This window comes from Saimiri boliviensis (assembly GCF_048565385.1).
Source record: "Saimiri boliviensis isolate mSaiBol1 chromosome 16 unlocalized genomic scaffold, mSaiBol1.pri SUPER_16_unloc_1, whole genome shotgun sequence".
NCBI classification, from domain to species: Eukaryota; Metazoa; Chordata; class Mammalia; order Primates; family Cebidae; genus Saimiri; species Saimiri boliviensis.
The window spans coordinates 573,543-599,200 of NW_027412499.1; the positions used below are offsets into that span (position 1 = coordinate 573,543).

At 52.7% G+C, this 25,658-nt stretch overlaps 1 protein-coding gene and 1 long non-coding RNA gene across 5 annotated transcripts in view; one reads left to right on the forward strand and one right to left on the reverse strand.

The window, feature by feature from the left end:
* The window catches only part of LOC141579950 (protein mono-ADP-ribosyltransferase PARP4-like), a 96,134-nt gene extending 82,243 nt beyond the window's left edge, over positions 1 to 13,891 (reverse strand). Inside the window, exons 1-5 of one of the 3 annotated variants that reach the window (XM_074392504.1) lie at positions 13,790 to 13,891; positions 5,428 to 5,560; positions 3,158 to 3,359; positions 1,449 to 1,515; positions 305 to 380 (exon numbers count right to left, since the gene is read on the reverse strand). In XM_074392504.1, coding sequence (XP_074248605.1) covers positions 305 to 380; positions 1,449 to 1,515; positions 3,158 to 3,359; positions 5,428 to 5,559 — 477 coding nt within the window. In that variant the 5' untranslated portion in view covers position 5,560; positions 13,790 to 13,891. Of the gene's footprint in view, positions 1 to 304; positions 381 to 503; positions 753 to 1,448; positions 1,516 to 3,157; positions 3,360 to 5,427; positions 5,561 to 13,789 lie in introns of those variants that run through there. The other 2 variants (XM_074392505.1, XM_074392506.1) reach the window with 2 other exon arrangements.
* Positions 13,892 to 18,983: 5,092 nt separating this feature from the next.
* The window catches only part of LOC141583167 (uncharacterized), a 29,884-nt gene continuing 23,209 nt past the window's right edge, over positions 18,984 to 25,658 (forward strand). For both annotated transcript variants that reach the window (XR_012515885.1, XR_012515886.1), the window contains exon 1: positions 18,984 to 19,021. This is a non-coding gene — a long non-coding RNA (uncharacterized LOC141583167). The remainder of the gene's footprint in view (positions 19,022 to 25,658) is intronic.

The following is a 25,658-nucleotide window of genomic DNA, read 5'->3' on the forward strand; positions in this document are numbered from 1 at the left end:
TTAGATATTAAGTTCTAAACATAAGCATTGTCTTGGCCGGTAAGAACTGGCTCCGGGCGCAGCGGCTCCGGCCTGTAACCCGAGCACTGTGAGAGGCTGAGGCGGGAGGACGGCTTGAGCCTGGGGATTCCAGAGCAGCAACACAGCGAGACTCGGTCTCCCCCGAAATAAAGAAATAAATACTAAAATCAATTCCTATTTTAAGATATACGATATTTAAGAGATGCACAATTGTTCAAAACAATGACCTTCAAACAGGCTTTGTTTTTTTTTCTTTTTTTCTAACTAGAAATCAGATTCTTACTTTCTCCAAGGTGTTATATTTTGCGACTTCGAAATCTTGAGGAAGACGGGAAATGTCAACCTTCTCTGCCGAAAACCTGAAATGTGTAAGGTGTGTAATTAACATTTTAACATTACAATGGATTGTAGGCTCAATAGAATTTCATAGCTTGTTTCTTGTAGATCCTTATAAAATAGATGATAGATTTCTTACCAAATACACGGTAAGTACCTAAGGCCTCCTGAGGGAGAAACTGTGAAAAGATCATTGGAAATGAGCTGGATGCCTCCTCTGCATCCTTCTCCAGCTCAGATGCCCAGGGCCGTAGCTTCTGCACTGGAAGATGGTGTCCGTGCGGCACAGGCAGAGGCAGAGAGAAGTGGGCCACACTCTGGGGACAGGCTACTTGTGTTCGCTTTGGGTCTGACTCTCAGGAGCTATGTCACTCCTCTGCGGACCACAGTCCATCATCTCTAAAATAAAGGAGTCAGACTTCTCGTAATCTGTGGTTTTCATTTTGGATTCTCTTCTCTTTAAACATGATTAGTAACAAATAGAACAAGACTGAATGTGATGTCTAATTAACCCGATGTTTTGGGGATGCTTTCAGCAGCCATCGAGAACTTTAGACTTACACACTCCATTTGAGGAAGGCTGTTGTTATTTCCATTTTTGAAAATATCAGGCAAAAGTAACAAACTCTAAAGATTGATCAGAAAAGTAATAGGATGAGAGGCTACCCAAATCTCATCATCACTGTCTTTTCTTTTTAAAAATCAATTAATTTAATCATTGCATCCAATCTCAGATAAGACTGAGAAGATAAAAATAATGATCACTAGGCCGGGCGTGGTGGCTCACACCTGTAATCTAGGCACTTTGGAGGCCAAGGCGGGCGGCTCACCTGAGGTCGGGAGTTCAAGGCCAGCCTGACCAACACGGTGAAACCCCGTCTTAAAAAAAAAAAAAAAAAAAGAAAAGGAAAAAAAAAATAATGCTCATTATACTAGTTGAAGTAAAAAGTCTCAAAAAAATCAGTAAAGAGTTAGATACTCAAATTAAAATACAAAAAAGTCTACAAATAGAATTTTAATACTGTGCTTGAGGTTTACACAAGATTTTGCAAACTCTGTGGAGTCCTAGGAATCAGAAAGAGGGAAATTACTCATCGAGTTCCACGGTGTCTTCCTCCTCTGCGGCGCGGTCCAGGCGTACGTCGTCGGTTTTTGCTTCTAGAAATAAAGCAAACAGCACACTTGTTGACTGCTCAGAGGCTCATCATTCGTTAACCTAAGTGCTGGAATTGTTGATTCATAAATATATCCTGAAATGAATTATAGTTTTGGTGATCAAAGGACGACTCAGTGGGAAAGGAGAAGGGTGTGACACTGTGAGAGGAAGGCACAGCGTTGTAAGATAGAGCAGACTCGAATTCCGTTTTCATAGGCATGTCAGGAGAATCCTCCTCTGAGATCATTTGAAACTCATTGATAGCCAGACAGTTTGCAATTGGCACTTTCCTCTTGAAGTGCGCAGGATCAGAATGAGTTCCTGAGAGCCGGCACCTCACGAGTGAAGGAGCTGGAGACGTTCTAACTTAGAGGAGGGAAACTCCAGGGCTCTACATGAGCTTTTCTTCATCTTTTTCATTCAGGGAAACAGTGACACTATCTATAGTATTGTGATACCTAGGAACAACTCTTCATTCAAGGACTTCTGTCCGGTTTTAATTACTGTCGAGATTCCAAAGACCATCGGGATATCTGTAGTGATTTGGAATCTGAATAAATTATGCTGGCTGTCATACAATATGTTTTCAATGTGAAAAGAGTCTACCGTTTTGTCTATTTCTGTGATGACTATCATTTGCTGGGACATTGAGAAAGTCTGATGACTGCAGCAGCATTTCTGGACGATCGTCTAAGGAGGCTCCGCCCTGCCCAGTCATTACATATCTGACACATACCATGTGCTTACTGTAAGCTGATATTTATCAGAACTGTTTGATTTTTGATGCGACTCAGGAAGAGTGCATTTCTTTTGTTTTGTTTTAATTGCATTTTATGTTTTGGGGTACATGTGAGGAACACGCAGGGAGAGGATCATTTCCTATGTGGAAAGCCTTTCTTCTTGGACAGATTCCAAAATAAAATCTTGGTTGGTAAAGAAAATATGTTTCTTTTGGGGAGACAATCTTTTGTTTGGAAAGAATTTCTTTTTTTTTTTGAGACGGAGTTTTCGCTCTCGTTACCCAGGCTGGAGTGCAATGGCGCGATCTCGGCTCACCGCAACCTCCGCCTCCTGGGCTCAGGCAATTCTCCCGCCTCGGCCTCCCGAGTAGCTGGGATGACAGGCACGCGCCACCAAGCCCAGCTAGTTTTTTTTTTTTGTATTTTTAGTAGAGACAGGGTTTCACCACGTTGACCAGGATGGTCTCGATCTCTCGACCTCGTGATCCACCCGCCTCGGCCTCCCAAAGTGCTGGGATGACAGGCTTGAGCCACCGCGCCCGGCTGGAAAGAATCTCTGAAGCGAAACGCTGGTCATCCACATTTCCGGTCCCAAGGGTGTAGTGATCACGGCTGGACACAAAGTCGTTTCCTTCCTCCTCCTTAGAATCGCGATCAGGTTTTCTGAGACGATCCATGTTTTGTGGCCAGTTTGAATCGGATGCTACTAGGCTGGATACCAAGAAATCCATGTCTATTGCTAAAGTGGTCTTCTGTCCTCTAGTTTTCTGTCCATGGTCTGAAGTCCTAAGTCTCATGGTTTTTGCGTATTTCTGGACAATGATCTGTCTATCGTATCTTTGACAAACCCAAGTGTGTGCTATAGCACCTATGATACGGCAAGAGCTTGCTACGAAATACCTACCAGGACCGCTCGTCTTCTGATCGGGAGGCGGTGTGACATCCAGGGGCTTATCAGGATCATAATTCTTTACATCCAGGAGTCTCTTTTCTCTGATAGATTCCCATATAAAATCTGGGTTTGCAATATGAACGTGGTTCTTTTGGATAGAATTCAGTCGGTACGGACTCAGAACATCAGCATTGTCTAAGATTACATGTGTGCACTAAGAAAGAAAGAGTCATTACATTACACATCGGTAAAAACATCGAAAGTTACCTGTGTCTGTAATTGTCACTCTTAAAAAGCCTTGTTTTAAGGTAGTGGGCAATAATTTCTCTCAAACTTCTAAAAACCTCTATAAGTCACACGGTTTCTAGTAACATAAACATTTAAAAAAATCAACAGAGTCTAGATATGAATGTATCATAAGTAATGAACCCTAGAGGTTAGTTCTACATTCTCACTATTGTAAACAATGCTGTGATAATTATCCTCATGGACACATCTTTGTGCACTTGTTCAATTATTTTCTTGGTAGTAGAAAGGGGGGTTCAAAGGTTATTCATGTATTTTGTGATTTTTAAAAAATCTTGTTTTCTTTTGGTAGAGATAGGGTCTCGCTATGTTGATCAGGCCGGTCTTGAACTCCTGGCCTCAAGTGATTCTCCCACCTCAGCCTCCCCAAAGTACTGGGTTTACACCCATGAGCCACCATGTCCAGCTTATCATTTTATTCAGTTTTTAATAAATAGTAAATTCACACCGTAGAATAGAGAGAAAAAATAATAATAATGACGTTAATTTCTTTTTTTTTTTTTGAGACGGAGTTTCGCTCTTGTTACCCAGGCTGGAGTGCAATGGCACGATCTCTGCTCACCGCACCCTCCGCCTCCCGAGTTCAGGCAATTCTCCTGCCTCAGCCTCCTGAGTAGCTGGGACCACAGGCACGTGCCACCATGCCCAGCTCATTTTTTGTATTTTTAGGAGAGACGGGGTTTCGCCAGGTTGACCGGGATGGTCTCGATCTCTGGACCTCACGATCCACCCGCTTCGGCCTCCCAAAGTGCTGGGATGACAGGCTTGAGCCACCGCGCCCGGCCGACATGTGAATTTCTTCCCCACTGGTGTCCCCAGCTCCTCTCCCCAGAGGCACCCGCTGGCACTTGCTCCTCACGTATCCTGCTTGAGCGACACTATGCGTAGACACGTGGCACCGTGCTACTCGGTCTCTTCTGTGCTGCCCTTTCCACTGAATTTATCTTGGCGATCGTTCCTCGTCATGACATCTAGAGCTGCCTCCTTCTTCACAGGAGCTGGCATGCGCATTTCAAATGTTTCTGTACATCTTCCGCCAGGTTGCACTCACAGTCTGTGAGTTTCTAAAAAGGAGAAACCGTTCTCCACACAGAAGACAAACTGAGAAGGGGAACGGGTACAGTTTACTCATCTGTCCAGAGAGACGGTGAGACAGCTCAGTATGGGAAGCCGTGTAGGGGAAGAATATACAATTCTACGTGAATTGGAAGGAAATGGGGACATTGCATTTCTAGTATTCAGCTGGAGTTGAACCCACTGCACAGAACAGATGAGGCTCATTACGGCCAAGCCCCAGGGCCGAAGTTCAGAGACGGTGCAGGCCGGCCTGGCGCCTAGTCTTTGGATTTCTATTTTTAGTTCTTTCAAAGAGGCGGTTAAAAAAAAAAAAAAAGAGATTAGACTGAATGATTTCCAAGATTTCATCCAGGTATAAAATCCTATTATCTGAACTGCCAGCCCTACAAGTGCAAGGGATGGAAGGTGGCTTCCTGCAGCCTTTCAATGAACAAAGACAGCACAAGCTATGCTGCAAAGACGAGCCTCACTGCACGTCTCTGCCCCCAGGAACCTGGCTTACCCGTCTATCGCTCCAGCGTTGACATGCTGGTGAGTGACAGTGTGCTTTTTGCAAATCCTGTGCGCTATGACTTTCCCCTTCAAGGACAGATTTGGCTGGGTTGAAATTCTATGTTTCTATTTGGCTGTGCTCTAGTCATATCCTGCTTCCTAGGACATGTGGGACTGTCCTGCAGAGTTCAGGGAACAGAGAGAGGACAGGGCTGGCCTGGGCCTCCTTCCTCTGCCTCTTGGGGCCCAGCCTCCCAATGGGCCACGTCACAGTCTCTCCTGATGAACTTGGAGTCGCTCACTCACTGCCTCCTGCTGCTAATCTTCGCTTCCTCTACTAACCGTGCCCCCTCTTCCCTGAATGCACCGTGTTTTATCACACTGTCGTTGATGAGATTTGGAAATACCTGAGGATTGAAGGAAAAGGAAAACTTTCCACCGTTTTCCTTAATGTCAGCTTGTAGCTTTTTCTTCTGCCGCCGAGGTAAGTACTTCACTTTCAAACAGAAGACACAATTGGCAAAGATTCCCATCACCATCCTGTAGGAAAAAAAGGTTTTAAGGACTCTTAGGTAAACATAATTGACAGTGAATGTAGCATTATTCTATATGCAAACCATGGGAAAATCTTATCTTAAGAAAGATAGTGTCATCATGTTATACATGGAACATCACGAAGTATAACATCCTAGCTTGCAACATGTGTGTTGGTTTAAGAATCATTTCTAGCTTTTATGGCTGATATTACAACGCCAAAAACCCCTTTGTATAGGCTCTTTATCATATACATCTTAATAAAAACATGACAGATTTCAGTTATACATCAAGCGTGTGACTCAAGAACATGGAAGCTTTTATTTCTAAACTCAAAATTAACATTATGTGATAGTGAAACCATATCTATCTATCTATATATATATATAATTCTATGCATTCCGAAAGACTTATTATGTGGGTTTCTGTGAAGACATTCTGGGGGAAAACGGAACAACTGGAAATAAAAATATACAACTGCATTTAAATGGATTATGTATGTGTGTGGATACACATATCTATTCTGCAGTTGGGTTAATTTAATTCTTTTTTTTTTGGAGATGGAATCTCACTTTGTCATCCAGGCTGGAGTGCAGAGGCACAGTCTCGACTCACTACAACCTCCGCCTCCCTGGTTTCAGTGATTCTCCTGCCTCAGCTTCCCCACCTCAGCCTCCCAAGTAGCTGGGACTACAGGCATGCACCACCACGTGTGGCTCATTTTTGTAGTTTTAGTAGAGACAAGGTTTCACCATGTTGGCCAGGCTGCGCTCAAACTTCTGACCTCAAGGAATCCGCCTGCCTCAGCCTCCCAAAATGCTGGGATTCCAGGTGTGAGCCACTGCACCCAGTTTGTGTTCATTTAATTCTTTTCCCGTACCGTACATTCTCACATACAGAAATGAATTACTTTTAAGAAAAATTAGCATATTTTGCTCTGAAATATGTATTTAACAATAAACTAATACATGGCGAAATATTGGGTTTAATTTCCGGTAACTATTTTTCAATTTTTTTTTTTTTTTTTTTGAGACAGAGTCGCTCTGTTGCCCAGGCCGGAATGCACTGGTATGATTTCAGCTCACTGCAATCTCCATTTCCTGGATTCAAGCGATTCTCCTACCTCAGCCTCCCAAGTAGCTGAGATTACAGGCGCCCACCACAATGCCTGGCTCATTTTTGTATTTTTAGCAGAGTCAGAGTTTTGCCATGTTGGCCAGGCTGGTCTGGAACTCCAGATCTCAAGTGATCCGCCTGCCCCGGCCTCTCAAAATGCTGAGATGGCAGGTGCAGGCGTGAGCTACTGGGCCAGCCTCCCCCTACTTTTTGTTTTTTTTTCTTTTGAGGCGGAGTTTCGCTCTTGTTACGCAGGCTGGAGTGCAATGGCGCGATCTCGGCTCACCGCAACCTCCGCCTCCCGGGTTCAGGCAATTCTCCTGCCTCAGCCTCCTGAGTAGCTGGGATTACAGGCACGCGCCACCATGCCCAGCTAATTTTTTGTATTTTTAGTAGAGACGGGGTTTCACCTTGTTGACCAGGATGGTCTCAATCTCTCGACCTCGTGATCCACCCGCCTCGGCCTCCCAAAGTGCTGGGATGACAGGCTTAGCCACCGCGCCCGGCCTTTTTTTTTCTTTTGAGACAGGGTCTCACTCTGTCTCCCAGGCTGGAGTGCTGTGGCAGATCTGGGCTCACAGCTGCCTTCTGGGTGTTAGGTTTCAAAGGGAAGGCAAGGGTTAAAGAAAGACATATATACACACAGCACACACACACACACACACACACACACACACACACACACACAGAGCACGAGAGAAGGGAGCGCTTGATGGCAAATGCAGGCTTTCTGTCCATCATTTGCTGGTTTCATGCTGGACAGTTGCTGTCCAGCTCGCTCGCGCTCTCTCTCTCTCTCTCTCTCTTTCTCTCGTGTGTGTGTGTGTGTGTGTGTGTGTGTGTGTGTGTCTTTCTTTAACCCTTGCCTTCCCTTGGAAACCTAACACCCGGAAGACAGAGGTTGCAGTGAGGGGAGATCTGACACCTCACTCCAGCCTGGGCAACAGAGTGAGACCCTGTCTCAAAGAAAAAAAAAAAAGAAAGGCCAGGCGCGGTGGCTCATGCCTGTAATCCTAGCACTTTGGGAGGCTGAGGTGGGTGGATCCAGGAGGCCAGGAGATGGAGACCATTCTGGCCAACATGGTGAAACCCTGTCTCTACTAAAAATACAAACCTGAGCCAAGTGCAGTGGCGGGAGCCTATAATCCCAGCTACTTGGGAGGCTGAGGCAGGAGTATCGCTTGAACCCAGGCCAAGCCACCGCACCCAGCCTTTCTTCTTCTTCTTTCTTTTTCCTTTGAGACAGGGTCTCAATCTGTTGTACAGGCTGGAGTGAGGTGTCAGATCTCCCCTCGCTGCAACCTCTGCCTTCCGGGTGTTAGGTTTCCAAGGAAAGGCAAGAGTTAAAGGCGCGCCCGCGCGCACACACACGCACCCAAGCAGAGGCTGCAGTGAGCTGAGCTCACGCCATTGCACTCCAGCCTGGCCACAGAACAAGACTCTGTCTCAGAAAACAAAACAGGCCAGGCGCGGTGACTCACGCCTGTAATCCCAGCACTTTGGGAGGCAGAGGCAGGCAGATCACAAGGTCAGGAGATCAAGACCACCCTGGCCAACAGGGTGAAACCCCGTCTCTACTAAAAATACAAAAATTAGCCAGGTGTAATGGTAGGCGCCTGTAGTCCCAGCTACTCAGGAGGCTGAGGAAGGGCAATTGCTTGAACGCGGGAGGTGGAGGTTGCAGTGAGCCGAGATCACTCAATTGCACTCCAGGCTGGGCTACAAAGCTAGACCGTGTCTCCAAAAAAAAAAAAAAAAAAAAAAAGCAGCAAGGAGTCACGTCCAACAGGCTCCCTGCCAAGTAAGCTGCTGTTTGGCTGCACCGGTTCCAAGTCCTGTGTTAGTCTGGGGATCGCGGTTCCACGTGCTGAGTAAGTCTGGCGATAGCGGTTCCGGGCCCGTGTCAGTTTGGGCTCGCAGCTCTGGGTCCTGTGCGAGTTAGGGGATCGCATTCCAAGTCCAGTGTTAGTTTGGAGAGCGCGCAGTTCTGGGTTCTGTGTTAGTTTGCGGATCGCGGTTCTGGGTCCCCTGTAAGTTTTGGGATCGCGTTCGGGTCCCGTGTGAGTTTTGGGATCGCGTTCGGGTCCCGTGTTAGTTTTGGGATCGCGTTCGGGTCCCGTGTTAGTTTTGGGATCGCGTTCTGGGTCCCGTGTTAGTTTTGGGATCGCGTTCTGGGTCCCGTGTAAGTTTTGGGATCGCGTTCGGGTCCCGTGTTAGTTTTGGGATCGCGTTCGGGTCCCGTGTTAGTTTGGGGATCGCGTTCGGGTCCCGTGTTAGCTTTGGGATCGCGTTCTGGGTCCCGTGTTAGTTTCGGGATCGCCTTCGGGTCCCGTGTTAGTTTCGGGATCGCGTTCGGGTCCCGTGTTAGTTTCGGGATGGCGTTCGGGTCCCGTGTTAGTTTCGGGATCGCGTTCGGGTCCCGTGTTAGTTTGGGCATCGCGTTCGGGTCCCGTGTAAGTTTTGGGATCGCGTTCTGGGTCCTGTGTCAGTTTTGGGATCGCGTTCGGGTCCCGTGTAAGTTTTGGGATCGCGTTCCGGGTCCTGTGTCAGTTTGGGCAGGCTGGTCGGGCTCTCTGCGGTGGGCCCCGCGTGTCCGGGGACTAAGCGGAGTCGCCGAAAGCCCGCCGCTCCGCACCGCCACTGCGCTCCGCGTTTCTCCTTTGCTCTCCCTGCCCCTGGACTTCCCACTCCTACAGGCCGGAGGCCCTGCCCGACCTAGTGCCTTTGCTCTCTGTGTGTCGGATGGTGGTACCCATTCCCTGGGCTTCCAATGGAGGACACAATGCCACTGCCTCCCGGACACCTCACCTCTGGGTCTCCTTGGCACCACAGAGGCGCCAGCTCCTCAGCCTAGACCTCTTCACCCCTCTCGGCTGGAGGCAACCACTGGGTGCTATTCTTGACTCGCTGCACCCCACCCCCTTCTGCCAGCTGTATCTCTTCCGTCACAGCCCCCAGTACAGCCCCCATCCATAGAAACTGCTGCCAGCCTGGCCCATGCCCTCTCCTCCTCACTGGCTCCCACTCCTGTTGCACCCGTGTTCAATCTCTTCTCCACACTCTACCTGGAGGAATCTTGATTTTTTAAAAAATCACATTTCGAAGAAAATACAAATTGCTTATCATGGTTCAAGGCCAGTGGCTGTCCCATTCCCTCCTGGCCACGCTGGCCTTTTCTTCAGGAGGAAGAAACTCACAGCTTGGTCCTCTAAGTCTTGACACATGCTGTGATATATTACAGTCCCTCTCTCCCTGGGAGCCCAGCCCTTCCTCGCCCGGTGCTGTATCCCCCATCCAGGACACGATGAAGGAACACAGTAGGGATTCCTATTTTTTAATCTTTCATTTGAGGTTGGGTGAAACTGAAGCCTCTGGATGCAATTCTGCCTTTTCCATAACGTTACGTACAAGTTTCATTTGTTCACTGCCTCTCGCATTCACTAAGTAGCATCTGTGCGTAGATAGGAGGGTGAAATGAAAAACATTTTTCATAGAGGCTATCAGATAGGGACCGTACGTGATTTATTGTTGGAAAATGAAATCATTTTGAATTTTTGGTCTCATAAAAAGCTACGATAAACATCCTTACAGCACAAGTCCTTGTTTGCATCTCCTACAACCCTCTTAGAAGATAATACTTGAGTGGTACTACCGAATCAAAGTTGGAACGATTTTTTTCGTGTGAAAAGTTAATCACTATGAAGAAAAAAGAAAAAGCACCTAAAATGATGGAAATGTTCAAAAGTAGACTGCAATGATGGTGCACAATGTGGCCAATCGTTAAAAACTTTGAACTGGGCCAGACAATGTGGCTCATGCCTGTAACCCTAGCTCTTTGGGAGAGCAAGCAGAGTGGGTCACTTGAACCCAGGAGTTTTGAGACTAGCCTGGCCAACACGGTGAAACCCTATCTCTACCAAAAATACCAAAATTAGTTGGGTGTGGTGGCACACACCAGTGGTCCCTGCTACTCGGGAGATATGTGGGAGGATCACTTGAGCCTGGGAGGTGCAGGCTACAGTGAGCTGTGATCATGCCACTGTACTCCAGCCTGGGCGACAGAGACCCTATCTCAAAAGAAAAACAATTATTGAATTGTACAATTAAAATCAGTGAATTTAATGGTATGTAAATGGCACCCCAATACATTTTTTAAATAGCATTTTTTGGATACATAATAGTTGTACGTATTATGGTCAATAAAGTTGTTTTTAAAAAACACCCGACTGTTGATGTTTGTTTGTTTTTTGGAGCCAGCCTTGCTCTGTGACCCAGGCCGGAGTGCAGTGGCAGGATCTTAGCTCCCCACAACCTTCTGCCTCCCAGGTTCAAGTAATCTCCTGCCTCAGCCTCTGAGTAGCTGAGACTACAGGCACAAACCACCGCGCCCAGCGAAGTTTTGTACTTGTAGTAGAGACGGGGTTTCACCACGTTGGCCAGGATGGTCTCCCACTTCTGAGTTCAAGTTATCCACCCACCTTTGCCTCCCAAAGTGCTGGGAGTACAGGTGTGAGCTGCCGCACCCAGCCCCCACTGTTGGTATTTGAAGAATTTTTTTCTGGTATTATTCTTTCTTGTATCATTCTATTTTCTAAATTATTAATATTCTGGATTTGATGCTATAGAGAGTTGCTCTTATTTCACTTTTTTTTTTTAAAAAAAGGACTTTCATCTTCACAGCTTATTTAGCTTTTAATGATGTGCTTCCCATGCCACTCAATATGCTTTGAAGGTATTCTTAGCGGTTACAGAAGCTTTGCATCAATTTCAGCCTTCCGCAAGTCATCAGATATTTCATGATTTAAAAGTGTTCACTATTAGAAAGACACTTGGAATAGAACGTTTGTACATCTATTTTTTGGCCAAATCTCTGTCGTTGTTTTCTTAAAGTAGATGGCCAGAAGTGGAATTACTGAATCAAGGAGTAGAAACATTTTTTTAGCCTTTAAAAAAATGGTGGTCAAAGGTGCAGAAGGTAAAATTTACCATCTTAACCATCTTAGTTGTGAAATCAAAGCATACTCATTTCATTGTATTCGAGACTTGGTCTGGCTCTGTCTCCCAGGCTGGAGTACAGTGGTGCGGTCGGTCACTGTCACAGCACACGGCAACCTCGACCTCTCTCCCAGCGATCCTCTCACCTCAGCCTCCTTAGTAGCTGGGACCACAGGCCTGCACCACCATGCCCAGCGAATTTTTGTACAGGCAGGGTCTACTATGTTGCCCAGGCTGGTCACAAAGTCCTGGGCTCCAGCGATCCTCCTGCCTCAGCCGCCCGGAGTGCTAGGGTTACAGGTGTGAGCTGCGGCGCCTGGGCCAGAGTACAAACACTGTAAACGTCAATCTCCCGGCTGTTCTTAGCACCTGCGGCTCCGTGGGAGGTACTGAAAGGCACACTTTGGCTTTTGTGAAATCTCCAGTCACGCCTTGACTTCTCTCTTTCTGTAGAGTCGTCTCGACGCTCTCTAAAATGCTGGGTTAACAGCTTCCTAGCCGACACGTGCCACCGGTTCCTCCTGGTTTCAAAAGCGTGCTCTAAATACCGTTACTTCACATTTTCATCAGCGCCAATTACCAACACATGAGCCGTGGCAGACACCGGGCTAGGGGCTGGTTATCCTCTAAGGCAGGCGTCCCCAAACTCTGGCCCGCGGGCCGCATGCGGCCCCCTGAGGCCATGTATCCGCCCCCCCCCCCACCGCACTTCAGGAAGGGGCACCTCTTTCATTGGTGGTCAGTGAGAGGAGCACAGTATGTGGCGGCCCTCCCACGGTCTGAGGGACAGTGAACCGGCCCCCTGTGTAAAAAGTCTGGGGACGCCTGATCTAAGGCAAATCTGTACGGTCACTCCAGCTTGTGCCCCTTCCCAGCTTCTTCCCAAAACAACATTCACGGAGGGTCTTCCATCCAAAGACGGCAGGGCCCAGCCCCAGTTCCTAAGACACCCTCAGCACGCCTCCTCACAAACTCCTGGCTGCTCTATCTAGAAAACCATTGGCTAGGTGGAATCAGGTGGCCTCCCGCTTCACAGGTCTTTGTCTGCCCCACTAGCATTTCCTCCTCTCGGACAACCCCGAGGAGTCCCTTTCTGGGCAGTCTTGATTCTAGAGCCTCCGCCTTCCGAAATGAGTCACCGCAGACTAAGATCACTTTTGATATACAGGGAGCATTCAGTCAAAGCTTGCTTACTAAGAACGATTTCACTCATGAATTTTAAAGTCCAGATTCCAGAAAGCCTTCTGACGCTACCTGCGTTTTGGACCCAAATGGCATCAGTAACGCACCTTCCTGATGGGATTATGAAACCCCCAAACAACAAAAGTACTCCTTTGATTCCAGTCCTACATGGCATTAAGCAGCTCTACGCACACAGGCAGGACCTAATAAGTGTTTATGTAATAAATGATCGAATCAAATGACGCATATACTGAGAGCGAGTTTCCACTTTATCATCACACTGTGCCTGGATATTGTCATATAATTATTGCCATCCGGCAGTCCAGAATCAAAAGCGCTTGGGCTTGAATATTTCGCAGTGCCTTGGTTTTCTCGACGCCGAGATCTATCAACTCAGTCCCTGGGTGAATCATTCGGCCCTCCCCGCAGGAATGATTTCACTGAGAGGTTTTCAACTTTGTTTCTATCACTGGGTTCCCGGTGACTCACAAGGTCAGATAATCCCGATTATTCACCAAACCACCCTCTTGATTTAGGAGAGAAAGCCGTTCGGCCTTCTGAAAACAAGGAACACCGATTTCTACTGCTCATCGCTCATTTTCTCGAACACGGCAAGGGGTCCGGAGACGCAGGGTGTGAGTGCCCGCTCCGGTGGGCGCCCCCCCCACCCCACCCAGTTTCTCGTCACCCGGGTGCACCGCCGGGCAGAGCGGAACCACCGCGACATCCGTCCCCGAAGGCGCGGGCTGCACCACCGCGCCCACCCCGCGCCCCACGGCCGGGTCAGGCCTACAGCGCCGACGCCGCGCACGGCGGGGGCGCAGCCGCGGGCGGAGAAGGCGCCGCGCAGGGCGCGCGGGCCGCTTCCTGGCCAGGACTCCAGGGACCCTTGGCGGCCCCCCACCCCCCACCCCCCATCCCCACCCCGCGGGGCCCACGCACCTGCCAGAGGATCCGGCCGGCTCCCCGCGCTGGGCGATTGGGCGCTGCTGGCTCTCGCTGCTTCCGGCTTCCAGGCTCTCCCTGACCCGGGCGCTGGGCGGGGGCCGCTGCGGCCGGAACCCCGCCCCGCACCCGGCGGGCGCAGCGTCCCTAGCGGGGACGGTCGCCGGCACGCGCCTGAAATCCGGTCCGCCAGGTGGGGAGGGGCACCCGACCTCGGGCGGGGGTTTCTCTTCCAAGATCAGCCCGAGGGTTCAGGAGTTGGTTTCAGTTTCCTATTTCAGGAGGGATTTGGCCCGTGAGGATAAATCCAAAAGCTCGCCTTGGATTTATCTGGGAGAGGTGGGTGGATGGTCCTGTCCTTTAACTGAGAAATGGAAGGGATTCCTAACGACGGGACAGAAGAAAATGTCGGGAAAATTCGGGGAAACAGGAGAGTAAGATACATGTACTTGAAGCCTGCCTGAGTTTGAAATTCGTGATAGCGTTTGTAAGTAGGTGGAAATCTAGTCATCTGCCATTCAAGAGAGGCGGGAGCTGGAGGTACAGATCTGAGATTCACTGAAATGGGAGTAAAGCCATGGGGAAGATTCAGATTTTTAGGATACTGAATAAAATGAGACTAGAAAGGATAGAGTAGAGAATCGGCGTTGAATCCTGACTCCACAATTTATTACCAAGGCGATTGTGGATAAGGTAATTTACCCAGTGTCATCATTGCAACCCACGCTATAGGGCTGTTTAAGAAATAACAAGAGATTCTGGGGAGGAGAGAAACTGATTCCCAGAGTTACCACATTATCATGCTCAAAATGTCAAATCTTCCACCAAAAATTATGAGGCATGCAAAAAAAAAAAAAAAAAAAAAAGGTCAATTCAGAGGAAAAAAAGAAATGAACAGAAACTGTCCCTGAGCTGAGGAAGCCCAGACATAGGAATTATTAGACAGAAACTTTATATAAACTGTCTTAAGCATGGACAGAAAGTGAAAGGAAATATAGAAAAAGAACTGAAAGAGAACCAGGAGAACAATGTCTCAACAAATAGAGAATACGCAATAGAAGATACACAAAAGGTCAACAAACATGAAAACAGCTCAGCATCACTAATCATCGGAGAAGTGCAAATCAAAACTACAGAGAGACACCAACTTGCACCAGTCAGAACAGTTATTATTAAAAAGTCAAGAAACAGCAGATGCTGGCAAGGCTGCGTTGAAAAGGAAATGCTTATACACCGTCAGCGAGGATGTAAGTTAGTTCAACCACTGTGGAAAGCAGTTTGGAGATTTCTCAAGGAGCTGAAAACAGAATTGCTCTTTGACCCAGGAATCCCGTGGGCGCACATCCAAAAGAAAAGAACTCGTTCTACCAAAAAGACACATGCACTAGTATGTTCGTCACAGCACTGTTCACAATAAAGACACGGAATCAGGGCTTTGGCTGGGCGTGGTGGCTCATGCCTGTAATCCCAGCACTTTGGGAGGCTGAGGCAGGGAGATCACGAGGTCGAGAGATCGAGACCATCCTGGTCAACATGGTGAAACCCCGTCTCTCCTAAAAATACAAAAAATTAGCTGGGCATGGTGGCGCGTGCCTGTCATCCCAGCTACTCAGGAGGCTGAGGCAGGAGAATTGCCTGAACCCGGGAGGCGGAGGTTGCGGTGAGCCGAGATCGCGCCATTGCACTCCAGCCTGGGTGACAGGAACAAAACTCCGTTTCCAAAAAAAAAAAAAAAGGATGGGCTTTGAGGGCAGAGCCACGGAGGTTTGAACCTAAGCTCTGTTGTCTTATAGATTACTTGGCCACTGTGGGAAAGACATTTAACTGTTCTGGGCCTCCATTTCCACTTCCTTAAAGTGGGGATACAGAGCCACACAAGAATGAAAGATTATTACTTACATGTTTTTTTTTTCAGGCAGGGTCTTGCAATGCCACCCAGCCTAGAGTGCAGTGGCACAGTCATGGCTCACTGCAGCTTCAAACTCTCGGGCTCAAGCAATCCTCCTGCCTCAGCCTCCCAAGTAGCTGGGACTACAGTCACATGCCGCTATACCCAGAGAATTTGAAAACTTTTTGTAGAGATGGGGTCTCGCTAAGTCGCCTAGGCTAGTCTCAAACTCCTGGCCTCGAGCCGTCCTCCCCAAAAGCCTCCCAAAGTTCTTGGATGGCAAGTACGAGCTATGGCACGCGGCCAGTCGCTGCTCACATGTAGTATGCGTAGACACTCTGACTCCGGGAGGAGCTGCTTAGTCTTCCTCATCTCCTCCCACCTCCCACAAAATGTGGGCTTGACTTAGTGGTTTGCGTCCAAAGAAGAAAGTGTGAGAAGGAAAAAAACCCACGAATTTGAAAGAGGTGAAACCTGGCAAACACCACCCTAACCAAGTGATAAAGGTCAACATCACCGAGGAAGCCACGTGGCTACCATGCAACTTTGGATATGATGTAAGGAGGAAGGACGTTTCAGCTTTGCGGTGTTCTTCCCCGAAACCCAAACTCCAACCTAATCGTGAGAAATACACCAGAAAAACCCAGACTGGAGGACATTCTGCAAAATACCTGAGCAGTGTTTCCTCCTAAGACTGCCAAGTTCATGAAAACTAAGGAAAGACTGAGAAATGGACACATCAGAGGAGACAGGAGATGCTACAGCGAAATGCAGTGTGGTACCTTGGATGGGATCCTGGAACAGAAATCGTAAATGAGGACACAAATGGAGAGACGGGTGAAATTGTAATGAAGTCTAGAATGGAGTTAAGAATAATGCACCCGTGTTGACTTTTCAGCTGTGACACATTTACTAAGATTATGTAAGATGTTAGCAAGAAGGGAAACTGGCTGGGCGTGGTGGTTCATGCCTGTAATTCCAGCACTTTGGGAGGCTGAGGTGGGAGGAACTCTTGAGCCCAGGAGTTCGAGACCAGCCTGGGCAACGTAGTGAAACCCCATTTTCAATAAATAAATAAAAAATTTTAAACTGGGGAGACTTGGCAAGGGTATAGGAGAACCTCCTGAACGATTTTTAAAATTATTTGGTAAATCTAAAATGACTACACAAGACAGAAAGACTGAAAAACAAGCTTAGAATCTAAAATGTTGAATTGTTTTGATTTTCTCTTACTTGAGTTGCAGGCATCCGTTTCATTTTTTCACCCATAGGGCTTTGAATTCTCTAGGTCCCCAGACCTAGTGATTCAGGAGAGGAACTCAAGAGCAGCCTGTGGCCTGCAGTGACTGTCATGAAGCCTTTCTGCGTCATCTGTGTCTTGGCCGATGCTCCTCCAGGGGAATTTCCTGCTGTGTTCCTGGGGAACACATTCAGCCAGCAGTTCATCCAGTTATGTCTTTGCTTAGAGTCATCCGGATGTCAAAGTACGCATTGTCACGTCATGGTGAAGGCGGAGAGTCACGATAGTCATCGATAGAGCACTCTAGACACTGGGGGTAGCATTCTGTGCCTCTTTTCTCATTCCATCTTTTCAGATGCATAATACCAGGGGAGGATGGCGGAACTTAGAGAGGTTCAGACACTTGTCGGACGTCACGCACGTGGAAAGAGAAAGAGCTTGAAATGGGTTTGAACAAAGTTCTTCCTGAAGCCAGAGTCTCAAACGGTTGTTACGTAGACTGTGAAAGCTTCAGAGGGTTTTCAGATATGATCTGATACCGAGACGAGGCAACGATGGTTTGCGAGCCGAATCCCATCTTCCACTCCCAGAGAACGTTCTGGAGGAGCTGCGCAGCGGGTTTGTGGTTGCGTCTCCTTTGATTATTGCTTTTCTGTCCTTTTCGGATGGAATTCATGGTCAGCATTTGAAAAATAGGGAGATTTCACTTTCCAATGTCAGACTTTCGTGTTGTTCGGACAGAAAGGTAGGCTCTGGGCTACACTGGGCATCCTTCCTGCCTGGAGCTGAGTCCTGATTTCCAGTTAAGGGGCACGTATCGTTCTCTAGTTCACACCCCTTCCCGCCCTCACCCCGTCCGCTAACTCACTTTGCTCCTTTGCTTTCTCTATCTGGCCCCTGCCGTTGGCCGTAACGAAGTCCAATTCACCGGAGAGGAAATTGCTACTCAGAGAGGGGTAGTGACTGCTCAGAAGTCACCTAGCAAACCGAAATAAATGTCCTTCTGGTGAGCACTCGTTTATGAGACAGCAAACTGGCTCTCCGATGTCCTGTGCCTGTCTCTTGGCTGCCTCCCCCATGGCTGACTTATTTCAGCCTCCTGTTGGGTCACATTCTCCGGGGTCACATCTTTTCTACTTAAGCACCCCAAGAGGGGCTGCGTTGCTCTCAGGTTGTTTTAACGCTTTACAGGAAAGCCCTTTCTTTGTCAAATACCCTCAAAATGAATAAGGGTTGAACCTTTCCTCTTAGGGGGATGAAAACCTTGTGGAGACTTTTAAAATGTAGCTTCATCTTAAAAGGAGGAGCGAAAGAGAAAAGGAGGGAGACTGGATAGAAAAAGAAAGGAAGAAAGGAAGGAAGGAAGGAAGGAAGAATGACAAGCCAGAGAGTGACACCGCTGTGATGTTGATTCCTTTCTGTAGTTAGTTCTGGTTTTCTTCCAGGAAAGCAGGTAGAGGTGTGAGTCAGTTCCCACGTCAGTCTTCAAGCCAGCCATGATTGATTGACATAAAGGAGACTCTCTGAGACCCACGTGCCAAGGCAAAGATTTTGCAGGGAAGATCTCAGACCGTCTCTAACCTTAAAAAAAGGTACTTCTGGCCGGGCATGGTGGCTCACGCCTGTAATCCCAGCACTTCGGAAGGCTGAAGCGGGCAGGTCACCCGAGGTCGGGAGTGCAAGACCAGCCTGAGCAACATGGCAAAACCTCGTCTCTACTAAAAATACGGAGAAAAAAAATAGCCAGGCATGGTGACACATGCCTGTCATCCTAGCTATTTGGGAGCCTGAGGCAGGAGAATCGCTTGAACCGGAGGTGGAAGTTGCAGCGACGGGTTCGGGGACGGTCGTCGCCGGTGGTCGGGCTCCACCTGGCGGCCGCTTGTAGATCGTCCTCTTGGCGCGCCGGAGCTCCGGCGGCAGCTGCCGAGGGAGGGGACCGTCCCCGCGGGGAGCCGGGCGGGGCTCCGGAAAGCCTGCGGCGGTCGGCGGGGCCGTCCGCGTGGCGCCGGAGCGCTGGCGAGTCGCCGGGGAGTCAGAGCTCGGGCGTGCGGGGCTCCGCGGGGGGAAGGCCGTCGCCGAGCGGCCGGGCCCGAGCGAGGTGCGGGGGCTGCCGGGGCGAGTCGACCGGCGCGCCGTAGCCCCCGAGGCCCGACCCGCGACGGGGGCCCTCTGGGCGTGGCGCGGGTGGCCGGGGACGCCCTTCCCCGGCCCTGTGGCGGGCCTGCGCCGGCCCCGGCCGCCGGAGGCACCCGCCGAATCTCTCTTCCGAGTCCCCGTGGGGAGTCGGTGGCCGTCCCGCGCCGGCCTCCCGGGGTGCCGCGCCCCGCCGCGGTCCCTCTGCTGTGATCCTTGTCTTCCGAGTCGGAGAGCGGTCCCTCGTGTGTCCCTCGCGTGGGAGGGGACGGCCGAAAGGGTCTCGCCCTGGAGGCACGGGCCGGCCCCTGCGTGGCACCGGGGACCCGGAGGGCGGCCCTGGCCCGGCTGCTGCTCTCGCGTGTGAGTCTGTCTTGGGGTCGACCAGACGGCCCTGGGTGCTCCGTGTCTGGCTGCGATGGTGGCCTCTTTGGGTACGGATGTCCGTGTCACGCGCCGGAGTCGGCGGTGCGGCCGGTGCCTCGAACCGCTGCCCCGGGAGGGGTGTATCTTTCACTCTGAGTTGGCAATTTGGGCTGCGGGGTTACTGCTGATATGCTGTTCTCTGGTGACCTACTGTTGCAGAGCTTGGCGCGCTGGATGTGGAGAGCTGCTCTGTTGTATTCGTGACCCGGCTGGCCGGCCCTGCTCTGGGTGAAGCCGCCGGCTGGGGTCCCTGTGCTTTGCTTCTCGCGCATCAGCTGGAGTGTCCCGGCTATTCTCCGACCCAACCGGGTGTGCCGGGGAAAGACCGATGCGGGTGTGCTCTCCGTTGCGGGCACCTGGGGCGGTCGCGACAACCCCATTCTGTGGGCTCCGGGCCGTGCGTGTCAGGCGTTGTTCTATCCGCGGGCTGGTCTGCCATCCCTTCCCTAGAGTGGGACTGGCTGACTGTCACCAGGTCGGCTCGGTGGCTCTGGGGTGAGTCCAAAACCCGTGGCTCCGCTGTGGAGTCTTCTGATCGATGTGGTGACGTCATGCTCTGTGGGGCCGCGACCGATCCCTGGCGGGGGGTGGAGAGCCATTCACGGTGAGTGGGATGACTCTTCTCACCCCGTCCGTGGGGGCCGCTTGCCTTGCTTTTCCCGGCCTCTGGAGTTTGCTCTGGGAAGCACCGGGGTACAGAATCCGGCCGGACCTGGCCGTCCTTCCCCGTGCCTCTGCCTGGTGGGGGCGGCGGGGTCCTCTGACACGGCAGGCCTCCGTCGCTCTTGTCTCCTGTGCTTGTTACCTTGCGGGGTCTCACTCACCCAGATGGGAGTGCAGTGGCGTGATTTCGGCTTGCTACAACCGCTGTTTCACGGGTTCAAGCAATTCTGATTCAGCCTGCTGAGTGGCTGGGATTACAGGTCTACACTAAACAATGCCTGGCGAGTTTTTTTTTATTTGAGATGCAGTTTCGCTCTTGTCACCCAGGCTGGAGCGGAATGCCGCAATCTCGGCTCACCGCAAACTCCGCTTCCTGGGTTCAGGCAATTCTCCTGCCTCTCAGCCTCCTGAGTAGCTGGGATTACAGGCACGAGCCACCATGCCCAGCTAATTTTTTTGTGTTTTTAGGCGAGATGGGGTGTAGCTCTTTTGGTGGCCCCCCAAAGTGCAGCGATTACAAGCATGAGCCAACGTGCCCGGCCTGGGTTTTTTTTCTTTTTTGAGACGGAGTTTTTGCTCTTGTTACCCAGGCTGGAGTGCAATGGCGCGATCTCGGCTCACCGCAACCTCCGCCTCGTGGGCTCAGGCAATTCTCTTGCCTCAGCCTCCTAAGTAGCTGGGATTACAGGCACGCGCCACCACGCCCAATTGGTTTCTTGTATTTTTAGGAGAGACGGGGTTTCACCATGTTGACCAGGATGGTCTCGGTCTCTCGACCTCGTGATCCACCCGCCTCGGCCTCCCAAAGTGCTGGGATGACAGGCGTGAGCCACCGCGCCCGGCTTTTTTTTTTTTTTTAAACCGGAGTCCTTTTCTGTTCCTCAGGCTGGAGTCCAGAGGGGTCATCTCGGTGCAGTGTTTTCTCTGCCTCCCGGGTTGAAGCGATTCTCCTGCCACAGGTCACTGAGTAGCTTGGAATACAGGCATTCATCACCACACGTGGCTAGCTTCTGCGTTTTCGGTTGAAACCCCATGTTGGCCAGGCTGTGTCTGGCTGTTGTGACTGCTGGTGATCCACCTGCCTCAGACTCCTGAAGTTCTGGGATTATAGGACTAAGTGTGACCATGCCTGGACCTGAGTCAGGGTTATCTCTGGAGCAGAGGAGCTCCCTCGCTGCGATGTGTTAAGTCATCCCTCCACGCAAGGATCTTTCCACAGGTGTGCCAAGAAGTCTGCATATGTGGTGTGTTGTGTCAGTTAGCTGCGTTTCACTTTCTTCCTTTTGCCCCTGTAGCCATCCCTCTAAACCTGCTTCTGCCCACCTGCCCAGGAGCCCCAGAGCATGCAGCCTGTCGCTGTCCTCAGAGCCCATCGGTGGCTGCTGGCCCTATGGAGGCTTCCATCCCCAATCTACGCCGTTTCAAAGAGCCGTGCCACAAGTCGGGGTGCTGTCCCGTCTTTGATTCCTGCCTTTTTGAGTCTGTTTCCTCCACACCGCCCTGGAAACGGCTCCGTAAGTTGGGACCAGATTCCTCCAGCCTGGTGACAAAGCCTGAGTTGTCCATGTCAGAGGATGTTACCCCTACCGAAGACTGTCCTGGGACACCTCCGCCGACCGATCAATAGGGTGGGTGCAAGTTTGGAGGTGAGGCGGGGGGTACTTGGCCAGCGCGGAGGAGTTCAGGCGCAAGCCCGGGCAACCTGCTGCAGTGCGTTCGTCCGCTAACGCCCGTGGCAGCCTCCACTTGCCGACCTCAGGCAATCCTCCCACCTTGGGCTCCAAAAAAGCCGGGACTACAGGCGCCAGCCATGACGAATCCCGGCGTACTTGTTACTTTTTAACTTTTTAGTATAAAGGGGGACTGGCTGTGTGTTGCCCGGGCTGGTCTCAAACTCCTGGGCTCGAGCGATTCTTCCACGGTAAGTCTCCCAAAGTGTGGGGGTGATCGCTGTGAGCCGTGGTGCGCTGCCCGCTTTTCTATTTCATTCCTTTTTGTCTCCGCACCTCGTCTCGCTCCCTGCGTCCCTCTCATCTCTTTCCCCCCCACTCCATTCGCTTTGTTTTTCCTCCTGGTTGCGGAGAATGTGTTGCCGTTCTTTTATTTCGTTTCTCTGTGGACGGTTGCAAGTTGGCGGGGGCGGGGGAAGGGAGAGAGGACTCGACTGTGGTAGGTTTTCACGGGAGACCGAGGAGCGTGTGAGGTGAGTGCTTGGCTGAATGCCCTGTTCTCCCGGCCGGGCTCCTGAGAGTGCGAAGGCGGTTGGTGGTTGGAAGAGCTCGATGGGGTCGTGATTCTGCTGTTTTACGAAAGTGGCGATGGCTCGGAAACGTGTATGTTTTCTCCAAATTTTGAGAATTGTTTTCTTCACCTCCTCTTCCTCTCCCCCGTGTGGACTGTGAAAGTGTCCTGTCTGTCACCTGAATGATGCGTGCGACGGGGTCCTGTGTGTTCTTTCTCCCTCGGAGATGCATCTCCAAATGTCAAAGACGTCGTGGGCTTGGTTCGAGTCGGTCTTGGTCTATGCAGAGACACGTGTGTGGCGGACCCTGTCTGTGGGGTTGGCGTGGAGGGGGCGGCTGTGTTTTCGGCCTAGGGAGGACTTTCTCGACTTAAGGTTTCCGGATCTGTGGTCTTCGGGCCGCCCCGCCGGTGGGATCCGTTTCGGTGACAGGTTTGGGGCGGTCGTCGCCGGTTGTCGGGCTCCGTCTGGCGGTGTTTTTATGTCGTTCTGTTGGCTTTCCGGAGATCTGGTGGCAGCTGCCGAGGGAGGGGACCCTCCCCGCTGTGAGCCGGGCGGGGCATGGGAAAGCCTGAGGCCGTCAGTGGGGCCGTCCGTGTGGCGCCGGAGCTCTGGCAAGTCACCTGTGAGTCACAGATCGGGCGTGCGGGGCTCCGTGGGGGAAGGCTGTGGGCGAGTGGCCAGGCCCACGGGCCGGCCGCTGTGTAGCAACGGTGACAGGGAGGGCGTTCCTGGGTCGAACCCCTCTCTCGGTCGACCAGAAGGCCCAGGGTGCACTCTTCCCCCCTCACTCTCCCCCCCTCCCCCCTCACTCTTCCCCCCTCACTCTTCCCCCCTCACTCTCCCCCTCACTCTTCCCCCCTCACTCTTCCCCCCTCACTCTTCCCCCTCACTCTTCCCCCCTCACTCTTCCCCCTCACTCTTCCCCCCTCACTCTTCCCCCCTCACTCTTCCCCCCTCACTCTTCTTCCCCCCTCACTCTTCTTCCCCCTCACTCTTCCCCCCTCACTCTTCCCCCCTCACTCTTCCCCCCACTCTTCCCCCCCCACTCTTCCCCCCCCACTCTTCCCCCCCACTCTTCCCCCCCCACTCTTCCCCCCCTCACTCTTCCCCCCCACTCTTCCCCCCCACTCTTCCCCCCCCACTCTTCCCCCCCTCACTCTTCCCCCCTCACTCTTCCCCCCCACTCTTCCCCCCCCCACTCTTCCCCCCCCACTCTTCCCCCCACTCTTCCCCCCCTCACTCTTCCCCCCCACTCTTCCCCCCTCACTCTTCCCCCCCCACTCTTCCCCCCTCACTCTTCCCCCCCTCTCTTCCCCCTCCTCTCTTCCCCCTCCTCTCTTCCCCCCCCCTTCTCGGTCGACCAGACGGCGCTAGGTGCCTCCTGTCTGGCTGCGATGATGGCCTTTTTGGGGCTCACATGTCCGTGTCGGGCGCTTCTGAGTCGGCGGTGCGGCCGGTGACTCGACCCCCCTGCCCCCGGGAGGGGTGTATCTTTCACTCCGAGTTGGCATTTTGGGCCGCCGGGTTATCGCCGACACGGTTGTCTGGCGACCCGTCGCGAAACAGGTAGGCCTGTGGAGGTGTGGGGGTGCTCCGGTGTACCCGTGACCCGGCTAGCCGGCCCTGCTCTGGCTGGAGCCCCCGGCCGGGGTCCGTGTGCCTTGCCTCTCGGGCATCGGCGCGAGTGTCCCGACTCCCCGGTGCCGCCCCGGGCCCGGGTCGTCTCTGACCCAACCGGGTGTGGCGAGGAAAGGCCGAGGCGGGTGGGCTCCCGTCTGCCCGCGTCTGTGCTCCCCGCTGCGGGGACCGGGGGCGGTCGCGACAACACCCCCCGTGGGCCCCGTGCCGTGCGTGTCAGGCGTTCTCCTCTCCGCGAGGTTGTCCGCCGTCCCTTCCCCAGAGTGACGCTGGCTGACCGCCGCCCGGTCGGCTCGGTGGCTCTGGGGTGAGCTCGAACCCCGTGGCTCCGCTCTGGGATCTTCTTCCGATCGATGTGGTGACGTCGTGCTCTCCCGGCCGCGACGGATCCGTGGCGGGCGAGGGACGGCCGTTTGCGGGGGAATAGGATCGCTCTTCTCGTCCCGCCCGCGGGGGCCCCTGGCCTCTCCTCTCCCTGCCCGTGGGGTTTGCCTCGGGAGGCGTTAGGGGCACGGAATCCGGCTCGAGCTCGCCGTGCTTCCGCCCGTCCTCTGTCCCGGCGAGCATCCCTCGCTCTGGCCTCCGGTGCTTGTTGCATTGCGGGGCCGGGCCCCTCTTCGCGGCGGCGGCGGCGGTGGGGGGGGCTGTCCCGCCGGCCCGCCGTGCCGCCCTTGCCGGGGTGGTGCGAGCGTTGGCTCCGTTTGCGCCTTTGCGGTGCTCCGGGCTGTCCCCTCCGGTGCCCGAGGCCGAGCGGTGGTGCCGTCCCGGCCCCTGGGGCCCCCCTCCTCCGGTGGCTGCCGTGGGGTCTGCGGGTGGGTCGTGAGGAGCAGCTCAGCTCGTCGGAGGGGAGGTCGTCGAGGTGGTTCGAGCGAGGTGCGCCCCTCCCGCGCGGGGTAAGGGGCGCCTCTGGTTTTCCTCATCGTGCCGAAGACCACTCCTCCGTTCCCCAGCTGTCCCCAGCGCCTCCGTGGGTGGCCCTTTGAGGGACGACCGGTGGGTGGTGGAGCGTGACCCGCCCTCGGTGAGAAAGTCTTCTCTAGCGATCCGAGAGGTGCGCCTTGGGGGACCGGGCTTCCCCCCGGCCTGCCACCTCTCTTCGTGGTGGTGGCGCTGCTTGCAGCGGTTGAAATCGCTCGCGTGGAGGCAGAGTTCCGTCGTCTCTTCGGTGAGGGATGAGAAAAGGGGTCCGCCGGTCCCCGCGGTGGGGACCGCGTGCCGCTCGCCGGCCGCCTACTGTGGCCCGCGCCTCCCCGCTCTGAGTCGGGGGAGGCTCCCGCCGGGCCCGGCGTCCCAGCCCTTGGGGAGGCCGTCGTTAAACGATGGGTGCGCGTGGCGGTCCCGTCTGGCGCGAGACCCCCTTCGGCTGGGAGCCAGCTCTCCACCCGCTCCCGTGCCGAGCGGTGGCCGGGGAGGACGGCCGCGCCGTGTGTGGCGCAGCGGGTCGGGCCGCCTGGGCCCGGGAGAGCGTCCACGCGGGGGGCGTGTCGGTGTCCCGGAGCGGGGCCGGGTTCGGGAATGGATGAGATCCCGGGCACGTTGCCCTGGTGTCCGTCTTGTCGCTGAGATCGCTTTGGGGCCCCCGGTGGTGCGGCCTTGGGGGGTCGTGAGGGGTCTCCGCGGTGGTGCTGAG